At 32.9% G+C, this 12532-nt stretch overlaps 1 protein-coding gene across 3 annotated transcripts in view; it reads left to right on the plus strand.

The window, feature by feature from the left end:
* The window catches only part of LOC149793348 (uncharacterized), a 238037-nt gene that overhangs the window by 168782 nt on the left and 56723 nt on the right, over window positions 1-12532 (plus strand). For all 3 annotated transcript variants that reach the window (XM_089967332.1, XM_089967334.1, XM_089967333.1), the window contains 5 exons: window positions 2987-3146; window positions 5602-5750; window positions 7071-7435; window positions 7969-8199; window positions 11586-11823. In XM_089967332.1, coding sequence (XP_089823458.1) covers window positions 2987-3146; window positions 5602-5750; window positions 7071-7435; window positions 7969-8199; window positions 11586-11823 — 1143 coding nt within the window. The remainder of the gene's footprint in view (window positions 1-2986; window positions 3147-5601; window positions 5751-7070; window positions 7436-7968; window positions 8200-11585; window positions 11824-12532) is intronic.

The following is a 12532-nucleotide window of genomic DNA, read 5'->3' on the forward strand; positions in this document are numbered from 1 at the left end:
CACTATAAAAGATGATTGGATTGACATTAGCTTATAACTAACACACTATAAAAGATGATTGGATTGATATTGGCCTATATTTAAAACACTATAAAAGATGATTGGATTGACATTGGCCTATATTTAAAACACTATAAAAGATGATTGGATTGATATTTGTATTTAAAACACTATAAAAGATGATTGGATTGACACAGGCCTATATTTAAAACACTATAAAAGATGATTGGATTGACATTTTCCTATATTTAAAACACTATTAAAGATGATTGGATTGACACAGGCCTATATTTAAAACACTATAAAAGATGATTGGATTGACATTGGCCTATATTTAAAACACTATAAAAGATGATTGGATTGACATTGGCCTATATTTAAAACACTATAAAAGATGATTGGATTGACATTGGCTTATAACTAACACACTATAAAAGATGATTGGATTGACATTGGCCTATATTTAAAACACTATAAAAGATGATTGGATTGACATTGGCTTATAACTAACACACTATAAAAGATGATTGGATTGACATTGGCCTATATTTAAAACACTATAAAAGATGATTGGATTGACATTGGCCTATATTTAAAACACTATAAAAGATGATTGGATTGACATTGGCTTATAACTAACACACTATAAAAGATGATTGGATTGACATTGGCCTATATTTAAAACACTATAAAAGATGATTGGATTGACATTGGCCTATATTTAAAACACTATAAAAGATGATTGGATTGACATTGGCTTATAACTAACACACTATAAAAGATGATTGGATTGACACAGGCCTATTTTAAAACACTATAAAAGATGATTGGATTGACATTGGCCTATATTTAAAACACTATAAAAGATGATTGGATTGACATTGGCTTATATTTAAAACACTATAAAAGATGATTGGATTGACATTGGCCTATATTTAAAACACTATAAAAGATGATTGGATTGACATTGGCCTATATTTAAAACATTATAAAAGATGATTGGATTGACATTGGCCTATATTTAAAACACTATAAAAGATGATTGGATTGACACAGGCCTATATTTAAAACACTATAAAAGATGATTGGATTGACATTGGCCTATATTTAAAACACTATAAAAGTTGATTGGATTGACATTGGCCTATATTTAAAACACTATAAAAGATGATTGGATTGACATTGGCCTATATTTAAAACACTATAAAAGATGATTGGATTGACACAGACCTATATTTAAAACACTATAAAAGATGATTGGATTGACATTGGCCTATATTTAAGTCACTATAAAAGATGATCGGATTGACACAGGCCTATATTTAAAACACTATAAAAGATGATTGGATTGACATTGGCCTATATTTAAAACACTATAAAAGATGATTGGATTGACATTGGCCTATATTTAAAACACTATAAAAGATGATTGGATTGACATTGGCCTATATTTAAAACACTATAAAAGATGATTGGATTGACATTGGCCTATATTTAAAACACTATAAAAGATGATTGGATTGACATTGGCTTATAACTAAAACGCTATAACAGTAAGTAATATGTCCTGAATAAAAGTTGTTCTAACCTGACTTTCAACATGGCAACCAAAGTGACCATCTAAAATATCTGGTTATCACTATGCTTCTTCAATGACTGGTGTCACTGGCGTAGGGTTTTCACTTAAAGATCTCTTTCACTTTTAAAAGTTGTACTATATATAGCAAAGTTTGAAAGGCTATTTACTTATGAACAAAATATTTTAATAGAAGTGCCTAATTTCTAGTTATGAACTTTTAATTTACCTGCATTTTCTGCATTGCCAAGAACACTTTCAGATCCTAATGTTCATATTGAAACAAGTAATTTTACTTTGTTTTCTCTTTATGTAATCATATTGTTTTAACATATTCCTGTTATTCCAATTTGAAATGTTTTGGTTTAGAAGTTTATGTAAAATGTACATAAATATGCAGATATATATATATTGTTAGAATGTCTATATTTTTCTTACATTGGAGGAAAAAACTCCTGTTCCTGTAGTTTTTGCATCAAAAGTCGCTTGATTTCCTGAATTTGTCCTAAATGAAAATGGTAAAGATCTGACCACCACCATGGCTGCAATATTGTGGAATGATCCATACTTAGCATATGAGTATATCTGATGTGCTGAGATGAGTCTTTTCTCCAAATCAGGTTTAAAGTCAGATGCTGTAATTTTTATATATAACCAAATCTGGTATTTTGGTGTTTCTTAAAATTCTTTTTGACAATTTTAATCCTCAGAAATTAAAATATATAACAGGAGGGAAGAAATAAAGTTGTCATACATTATTAAAAATTTGTGGGCACTAGAGCCACAATCCCCTTGAAGACTCTTGTTTTCAGTAATATCATTTTTGGCTGCAACCATCACATAAGTAAAGAAATAAACAGATGAAACTCAAATGAATAAAGTAAGTATACCATATACAATTCAGGTATTATTTTTATCAGCAATGTGAAAGACATAGCACTTTCCATTTTGTTTGCTGTATATTTGTATTCTCTCTCTCTCTTTCTCTCTCTCTGTGCAGCATCAACCTTATAGAACCTGATAAAGAATATTTTTAGGTCTACTAAGATTTGATGCTACACGTCAGTTCTATCAAGACAAATATTTATACAAATAAACATGGAATATTCCAAACAAAGTTTGGTCAGCTTTTATTTACCTTTTGTGAATGTATACAGTACCTAAGATTACATTGTGCATTAATTGCCAACTTTATTCATTTCCTTTTCTGTTCAGATGAAGCATAAAAATGCAAGCATTGACCTTTGACTTAATATTTGCTTGCACTTAACTTTGTGAAAATCAGTTTAATAATGTGGAAGTAGTAAATTATTTTCCCACACTATTAACAAAGTGTTTGAAGACAATAGATCTGTGTGTACCTGTCCAAGACTCAGAAGAAAGATAAATGATTTCTATATAATTTTTCAGACTTTGGACCTCGTAAGATAGAGAATGCCACCATTTTGTGCTCATCTTGGCAGAGACCTCCAATGCTTATTGATCCCAATGGTGAAGGGGCCAATTGGCTGCGACATCTTAACTCTCTGATGAACATCCGCAAGCTCATTTCACTTGACATGGAGACCAGGTTAGAGGATAGCCTTAATTTTAGTCAAATCAAATGTATTAAAAAAGGGCTAACATTTTAGAAATATTCACAAAGGACACATTGCCTCCATGCTTGCAAGATGTAATGAATTTGTATCTGGTTTTAGGTGAAATTTATAAAGTATTCAGTTGAATTAATCTTATTGCTTGTGAGCGTTAGTGAGTTGCATGAGTTTGATATGAAATGGTTGAAAATATGAATTTCGTTGTATCACATGATGATTATCACTGAACTCTATTCAGTAAACTGCAAAGTAGTGTTAGTACAATGAACTTGCCTGGCCTGAAGATATCATGATGTAATATTTCATACACAACTTCAATAAAAAAATTACCACTCTGGTGGCCTAGTGGTTAGTGTCCACCTCAGATGCGGGCAGTCACAGATTCAAACCCCGGTCGAGTCATACCAAAGACTTATAAAAATGGTAAAAATGGTACTAACAGCTGCCTTGCTAGGCGCTCAGCATTAGGAGGTTAGTGTTAGGACTGGTTTGCCTTGTGTCAGGATAATGTGACTGGGTTGGACGTCATGCTACATATCTGTAGCATGATGCCCCAGTGCTAAACATCACTACAAACTGCCACAGTGCAGACATCATAGTGATATGACTGAAAAATTGTAAAAGCTATGTTAAAACCCCAAATCACACACATACACAAACACACATGCACCAAAAATAGCAAATAAAACTTCATTTCACTAACATCATGTGGTTCAAGCTATTTTAGCATTGATGGATATAAGTTAACAGGTCCAGCTCATGCAAAAGACATCATAGTTTCTTTAGCTTTATAAAAAGCCTATAAATGGAGGTCTGTTAGAGTAAGGCCAATATGTTGTCAGTCACTGACAGATTTTTTGAAAAATACAAAACTAAGCTGAGACTTAACTACTTGTCAGTGAATCTTATATACACATTCAAAGTCTCTGTATATATTTTGGGGTAAAAAGGTCATAGGTTAAGGTTATTGTGACTGAAAGAAGACAGTATGGTTTCTGCACAATAGCGTGAGTTCACCACCATTTTAAATTACTAAACTTTGTGGATGTTTCCACATGGGGTAGGTAAGAGCTCTATTAATTTTGATTCAAAGATCAATGTCACTGTGCCTGAAAGCCGAAAAATAATAGCATTTCATGCAGTTTTCATCAATAGAATTACAGTAAATAATTCTGTATGTAAACAACTTTAGCATATACTTAAAAAAACACAATATTTCTACCAACCGTGTAAATGTTGTCAAATAAGTTGGCTTATCATCATTTGAATATGTTAAGTAAAAGCCATTATATTTACATAGCTTGTACAACAGATGTATCTGAATTATACAGCAAAATTGTTAAAATTAATACCCCAATAGAAACCATGTTGTATTTCTGTTGCTGTGTGTATTTGTGCTAGTGCTAGATTTTGAATCAAAAGTTAAGGTCACTGACTGAAAGAAGAAAAATGGTTGCATTTCATGTAGATTTTATTAATAGAATTACTGTAATTTATCATGTATGTCAAAAGTCTTAACGTGTACTTCAAGAAATATTTCTCCCAATCATATAAATGTAGTCAAATAATAGATGTTGGCTTCTCATCATGCACTGACTTACTGTCAGTTGAACATGGTAAGTGAAAGCCATTATATTTACATAGTTTGTACAACATGGGTATCTGAATTATATGGCAAAATTTTTTAAAAAATCTCCAAATAGAGACGTTATATTTCTGTAGAAAGGTTTTTCTTAAAAATTTTTAAAGTAAATATTATTGCTGTGTGCATTTGTGCTAGAGCTAGAACTGCTACTTGGCTTAAACCAATGCTTATTTATTCTCTTTTATTTACAAAATCCATTGGATGGACTGCTACTAACTGCTTGCTGTATTTTTTAATTAGATGGTAAGTATTTTTAACATATTGTTTTAAATTTAATCATGATCTGAAGACTAACTCATATGCCCTACATCACATGTTTGCATGTCATTTTTGCATGATCATGGTAAAACTGAGTGACGTTAATTTTGGTACTAACATTGCTATTTATGATATCATGAAAAAAATTGATGTTCAACTTTTTTTTCCCTTTCAATGTTTTTTTGTGTTATTGCCCCAATTAGATATATGCCCATTTTGGGGGGCTGTATGAATCAAAATCTAATTTGGTATACACATTAATATTAATAATTTATTGTTTCATGCTGTTTAGAACACTTTCAGTTGATGTTGTAGAGGATCATTGCACTTCATATCTGCATTATCAAACTTTGGTGCTTTTTTTATTTGAACATCTTTTACTGTTATGTTATAAAACCCATACTAATATATCATACATAGGAAGTATTTAATTTTACTGGTCCTTGCATCATCTGCTGATATAACCCAAATAAATCCATGCAGATTTAAATGCTATAAAGTAATGGGAGTATTTTTTCTGTATATAGGTCAGATCCTCATGTCATCTTGTCGTTGGAGAAGGCCATCATGAGAGGCAAACCTGTCCTGCTGCGCAATTGTGAGGAACACATCGATAACATTATACTCCCGCTCATAATGCATCGAAACACAGCTAATGAGAAGGATGCTAATGAAGGTATAAATGACATATTTTCTGGAGTGAACCATACTCTCAACTGCATTCAGCGTAGACTCAGACCTGCTGTTCCATAATTTGCATGCAGAGTAAAGTTTATGGTGTTCAGTATAATATGTTTGTTAGCAAAGAACATAGACTTGAGACTTTGATTTGCCTGTGAATTTGGGTGGACATGCATTTTACACTAGTCCATAATGTATCATAAGCAAACATGTCACTCCCTCATTTTATCATTTTTTTAAATGAGTAACATTACGGATATTAGGGGTTTCTGCATTTTAGAGTATTGTTTGGAAGAGTCTGGGAACAGATATAAATAATTTTTAGAAACATTGCAGCTAAGAGATATTTGGTGCTGTCTAGCGTTTTTACAAGTCCAACTGCAAACAGTGTTGACCTTGATCTACCATTTTACAATTTACCAGAAAATCAGGTTCTATCTGATCAGGGTCTTTCATGTTGGTTCTGCTAGTCACTGCTAATGGTGCATTTAGGACATTATGTCACAAATGGAAATTTTCCATTACTTAATGTCATTTTAGTTTGGAAAAGTTGTGATCCATACTTTATTCTGTATGACACAACTATGATCTGATTAACGAGCTAATTAAGGGTTTTGTGTTATCTACTATTTACTGCCACATACTCACTGACAAGGATCAGGGCCCTGATTGGCTGAGTTGTCTAAAGTGCTCACCGTTATGGATCATTGCCATCTCACCTCTGTCAGCGTGGGGTCAAGTCTCAGGTTTGGCCAATGTGGGTATGTGAGAAAGCTTGCCAGTAGCTTCTCGTGGGTCAGTAGTTCTTTCCAGGGTTTTCGCAGGTTCTTCATCCACCTTTTATACTGGCCGCCATATATAGCCTATCTTGTGATGAAAAATGGCATTAAACCCTACAACAACACCAACAACAACAGCAACTGTCAAGCATCATGGGCAGGTGTGAATAGGCGAATTCTTTTGTGAAGAGAGAACTTCTGAGCATCAGTAGGCACTTACTCTTTTTGCAGCATACATGAGAGCTCTTTTGCCTTCAAAAATTGTTAGGAAAAACTGGTTCTTGCCCTCAACAGGGTAGTTCAGAAAGGGAATCTTTGATTCAGAATCTACTGTGCTTTGCTTTAATAACACGCCATTGCTAGATTCTTAATTCAAAGCAAATTTTTTTAAAAAAATCCTGAGTATGAGATACAAATAACCCGATGTAAAATATAAGAAATTTTCATTTGGTAGTTGAGATAAGTAATGTTATTTTGCATTCACTTTATTACAAACTGAGATATTTTATCACACTGTATAACCTTCCTATTTATAGAGCCACGTATGATTCGCTTCTGTGGACGCCGCATCCTGTGTCACCAAGATTTCCGGTTTTACCTGTCCACACCATTACCCAAGCCAAAGTTTGATCCCATCATAGCTTCATCAACAGTATTGATTAACTTTGGAGTGTCACATGACACGCTTACAGAGGATCTTCTGACAAGAGCCTTTGCAAGGATTCGTCCAGATCTGTTTCGGGAGCGAGTTCTTGCCTTGAAAAACATTGAACTACAAAAAAACACGCTGCATCATCTGTCTGAAACTGTCAGGGACAGAGTCCTGACCAATCAAGAAGCCATTATGGGCAGTGCTAAAGCTGTGAAATTCATTGCTGACTTCACCAATGCCAAAGTAGAGGTAGTTGTCATTTTCACAATATCATCATATAAGAATAGATAAAGTCTTGCATTTTCAGCATGTTTCTGCTTTCAACAGAGAAGCATAAAAAGTTGTGTCAGAGTGAATAAAACATATTAAAGAAGCAAATTTTCACATAGTATTTTATTTAATTCCAACTTTAAAGAAAGGAAACAAAACTAAAATAAAGAAAAGGGAAATTAGAAACAGAATAGGAAAAAATAACATAGATGAGAGAGAGTGTGACAGAGGGAGAGAGAGCAAGCAGCTCAAGGTAAATTAAGGATGAAAATTAGTTAAAAACAGTAATGTAGTTAAGCACCAATACAAAATCAGTTTCCTGAAAGACAGAGAGAGAAAGATATAGTACTTAATAAGTATTAAGGATCATTACTAATATAATGTCGATTTAATGATCAGTTTTAATTGGCACTGTGTTTTATGTTGTATTTACTGTAGTGAAGAATTGAAAATTCTTTGCTTTGTTAAAGGGGCTATGATCTTAAGATATTCTGTTTTCAATTTATTTCCAGCTTGCCAACAGACTTGACTATACAGCTGCTCTTTTGGGAGATTTAGATATCTTAAAGGATGAGTTATTCCCATTAGCTCGTAGAGCAGCCATGCTCTATGCAGTAGTGCGCAGTCTGCAGAGTGTACATAATGAGTACCAGTTCACACTGGATTACTTTATCAAACTGTTTGATGAGGCTGTTGGAGGAGAATTACCAGAAGAGTATGAATTTGACATGAAAACTACTGAGGTATCCAATAGATATATTTAGTTTTAAGGTCATGTATATTTGATTTAAAATGAGCCCAGATATTCAGTTATTCAAATATTCAGCAAATATTAAATATAATGAGCAAATCATCTTTAATTGTTTGAAATGAAGTCACATATAATAAAGCCATGAAACTTAAACTCTACATAGGTTTTATCTTTATAACTTAGCCAGTTGCATTTTTTCTCTCAGTGATGATCATACTAACGTGCTGTAAAGTCCCATGCATATGTACATAAAGCAATAGACTTCATGGCAAAGATTCCTCGTAGTAATTCACTTTTATTTTAAAAATATTTGTCTCAATTTTTTTGTTTTATCATAATTATTAAGAATCACAGTTATTTCAGTTTTTGAGGAATAATTTTTGGGATATACAAGAAAATTGAATCATATATTGTCGTTAGTTTTGTTTATTTCCAATGGAATGAAACCCATTAGATGCATCTATTTTGACTATAAAAAGAAAAAGGGATTAGATGATCTTGCCATATTTTGAAAATGAAAATTATTGGGAGATGTTTATTTCAGCATATTGATGTTGTAGATTTATTGTATTTAAGTCATTTTCCATTGCAAAAAAATTAGATGTGTTAGGTGGGTTCTGTCTTAGTTTCACCAAGCTACACAGAAGGTGTTGTCAGTTAACCAGTATATCTGAAAGTCAAGATTATATGACCTTTTTTCAATGAGTATGTGTGTGTGTGTGTGTTTTAAGAAAGTAGTCTATTTTATGGGTGGTCATACTATTTTGAAAAGCTATTCATGGAAAGTAATTTGTCACTATTGTACACATATTTAGATGGTTCCTGCTTTACCCAGTAAGCAAGCAAGCCATGCAATCTGGTAGGGATAAGGCTTCCATGCTGTTTCTCAAAATCAGAATTGTTGAGAAATGTTTCTATTTTTGGTTATGAAAGAAAAAAGTCTAATTGACAAATGCAAAGAATAATTTTTAAGCTACCAGTTACAGAAAATATTAAGTTTGCCATACAGTTCATGGTTGGCTAATATTACTAAATCTTCCATCATTGAAAAGTTAAATGCAAATCAGACATTTTCTTTGATTTTCAGTGTGAGGAAAAAACTGATTTGTTGAACATCATTTTCTGTTGATAATTGTGCTTTGCAAATTTGTAATCTTCTAATGTGGCAATTTTTAAAGGGATTTGTATAGTTGAAATAATTGTATTATTTACCTCCTTAGTACAAAATGCAAATAAATTTTTCTTTGGATTTACTTTTGCTATATATTACCAGGTTTGTGTGGAATATATGCACAAGCATGACTGTCATGAGTATGAAGATATTCTATATCTAGATTTCCTTAAACATGCTTCAAACTCCAACATGCATCTAATTAGGAATTAATGGTTCTTTACTTCAAAATACACCTGTTGTAAATATTGCCACTGGTCATGCAAATGGTCCATTTATAACTACATTTACTTAAGAAGAAAACAGCCTCTGAGAGGGACATTGTTTCCAGGTACAGTTAACATATTTCCCAACACTTCACAACCAAAAATCATTTTTTGATGATATTTTTTCAATATACGGGGGGGCCGAGTGACTGAGTGGTCTGAAGTGCTCTCCGTTACGGATCAGTGCCATATCACCTCTGTCTGCATGGGTTCGAGTCTTGGATTCGGCCAATGTGGGTATATGAGAAAGCTTGCCAGTAGCTTCTCGAGGGTCAGTGGTTCTTTCCGGGGCTTTCCCGGGTTCTTCCTCCACCATTAATACTGGCCGCCATGTATAGCCTATCATGTGCTGAAAAATGGCGTTAAACCCTACAGCAACAACAAATATATGGCAAATACAATATTGGGTTGGAAATTAAGAGTCTGTAATCTACACTTTAAAATTAAATGCTAGAGTAACTCAAACCTTGAAAACAGTTGATTTTGCCCATTTATTTCATTACTCATTTTATGTATACTTATTTGTTTATTTATTTATTGATTTACCTATATATATATATATATATATATATATATATATATATATATATATATATATATATATATATATATATATATATTATTGCCAAATACTTCAATTTTGTAGTTGTTTGATTTTTGATGGTTGTTTTATTTAATTTTTAAATTAATTTTCAAGCTTTATACTAGTAAGTGGAGTAATTAACATTTGCCTGTGATGGTTATGGTAGTACTTTGAAATAGCAGCTCTCATAAGACAGACGAATAGTATGAGATATGGTACAAGTGCCATATATACTCACTTAAAAGTCGAGTCAAACTACAAACAGCAAAGATCCTGATCAGCTGTACCATAATACGCCTGCAGATCAGTGTCTGTGTTGATAGTTTTACTGATTACTCCTAAGAAATTGCACAGACCCAGATCTACGAGCACATTATGTGATGGCAGATCTGGGTTTGTGCAGTTTGTAGTTGGATTCGACTTAAAATCAAGTATATATAGTGTATTAATTTCATTGAAATCATCTGGTCAGGCACAGGTGTGAATTGCTTTGGTAGCTGTGTTGGCTTAAAGTTGTACATAACTATGTGCATTTGATCCTGTGTATGTGACTACATTTACCATATTATCTGATTACTGACTTAATCCAAAACTAAATAAAAGTTCTGAACATTATGGGTTGCTGGAATACATTTGTCAGTTTTAAAGGCTCATTTCCACTTGGATTTTTTTCTCCTTCATTCTGCATCAGATTTAGATATCAACAAAGTAGATGAATGGTAAGCACAGTCAAGGCAGTGTGCGCAATTTGATGTGGAAGTTGTATCTTTTTGTCACAGCATAGAGAGAAAATGGTTTTTGTTAAGTTGAATTGAGATGATCTCAGCTTGTGAATAAAAACAAACATTCTCATGCTTAAAATAGTACCGTGTATATTGAGCAGTCATACTGAATAATTTCAAAACAATAACATCCGTTGATATCAGTCAGAGGGTACCCGAACAGTACCTGGATTTTAGAGTTTTCTCCTTACTCAGTATCAGAATTGTTCTTCTAAGACATTATAGGTCGGTGCCATTTATCAGTGACGTTACACGACATGCATATATATCTGTAGGTGTCGGATGCTACAGATCATTTTATTGTTTAAAAATCAATCTCAAATAAATAATGAGTATGTACTAAAATTATGTTTCTTTTCACTGTTGGATTTACAGTTGAGTATTGCTTACCTGAAGCTTTAAAATATTTGTCTAGTTATTACGGTACTAAAATTTGAAAGTAGGTTGTCAAATATCTATTTCTTTTCTTCATAGTCCTGGAAATGTTTAAAACCAAATTTTTGGAAATATTTTTATTTCTAATTCAGTTCCCAATAATTTGATTCCCAATCCATATTGTGTCATTTTTGCACCCAGGGCTATGACAATGATGATGGGAGTTCTGTGGATGAAGACAAGAGACCTAGGGCAGGCAGTGCCTCCTCACATGGCTCTAAAAATAGTGCAGCTGCCACTGGTGAGAAGACAACAGATCAGATCACTACAACAAAGCTGGAAGGAGAACAGCAGTATGATGGCGAATTTGATGAGGAAAGTTCCCGACAAGGATCAAAGCCAGTTGACCAATCACAGCATCAGCTTGATGGGACAGAAGGTAGAAGAGCATTCTGCTGCATTTATAATTAATAGAATATGTAATATTTAGGTGCAACTATTCTTTAGTTATTTTTATGCACCCAGACCTTTCATTGAAAATAAATTCATGCAAATTATAAGTCAATATATTGAGTCCTTTTAACATTAGAAAAACACAGAATTAATCATATTTTTACTGATAGTTCTGAAACATTTACAGCAATTCAAGTAAAGCACTATATAATTTATCTTTCACAAACAGGAAAATTTATAGACTTACCTTTTCACAAATGCATACAAAATATTCTGTTTGGATTGACTTGAGTTTCCTCTTATGTTTCATACTGATCCCCCAGAAATGTGTGTGGGGATGAGGTGGTGTGACAGGTATAGAGTTATCCCTGTGTCCATCAGTCTGTCTGTAATCTGACTCTTGTTGTTTGTAAACTTTTCATGATCTCAAACCATTCAACGTGTTTGAGCCAGACTTTGTACACATGTCAAACAAGTTGTATAGTGATACACATGTCAAACAAGTTGTATAGTGATGCCATATGGTTCTTAAAATTTTCCACATTCAGTATTTCTTATATTACCCTAGAAATACAGTATACAATAAGTATTTAGAAAACATTGAGCATGCTGGAGAATAGGGTATTTTTAGTAAGAGTCCTTATTTAAGTGGGGACCTGTGGGATATGTTAGTAAGAGTCCTTACATTAGTCAGG

The sequence above is a fragment of the Sinohyriopsis cumingii genome, chromosome 8 (genome assembly GCF_028554795.1).
Source record: "Sinohyriopsis cumingii isolate HCF-2022 chromosome 8, ASM2855479v2, whole genome shotgun sequence".
In the NCBI taxonomy this organism is placed as follows: domain Eukaryota; kingdom Metazoa; phylum Mollusca; class Bivalvia; order Unionida; family Unionidae; genus Sinohyriopsis; species Sinohyriopsis cumingii.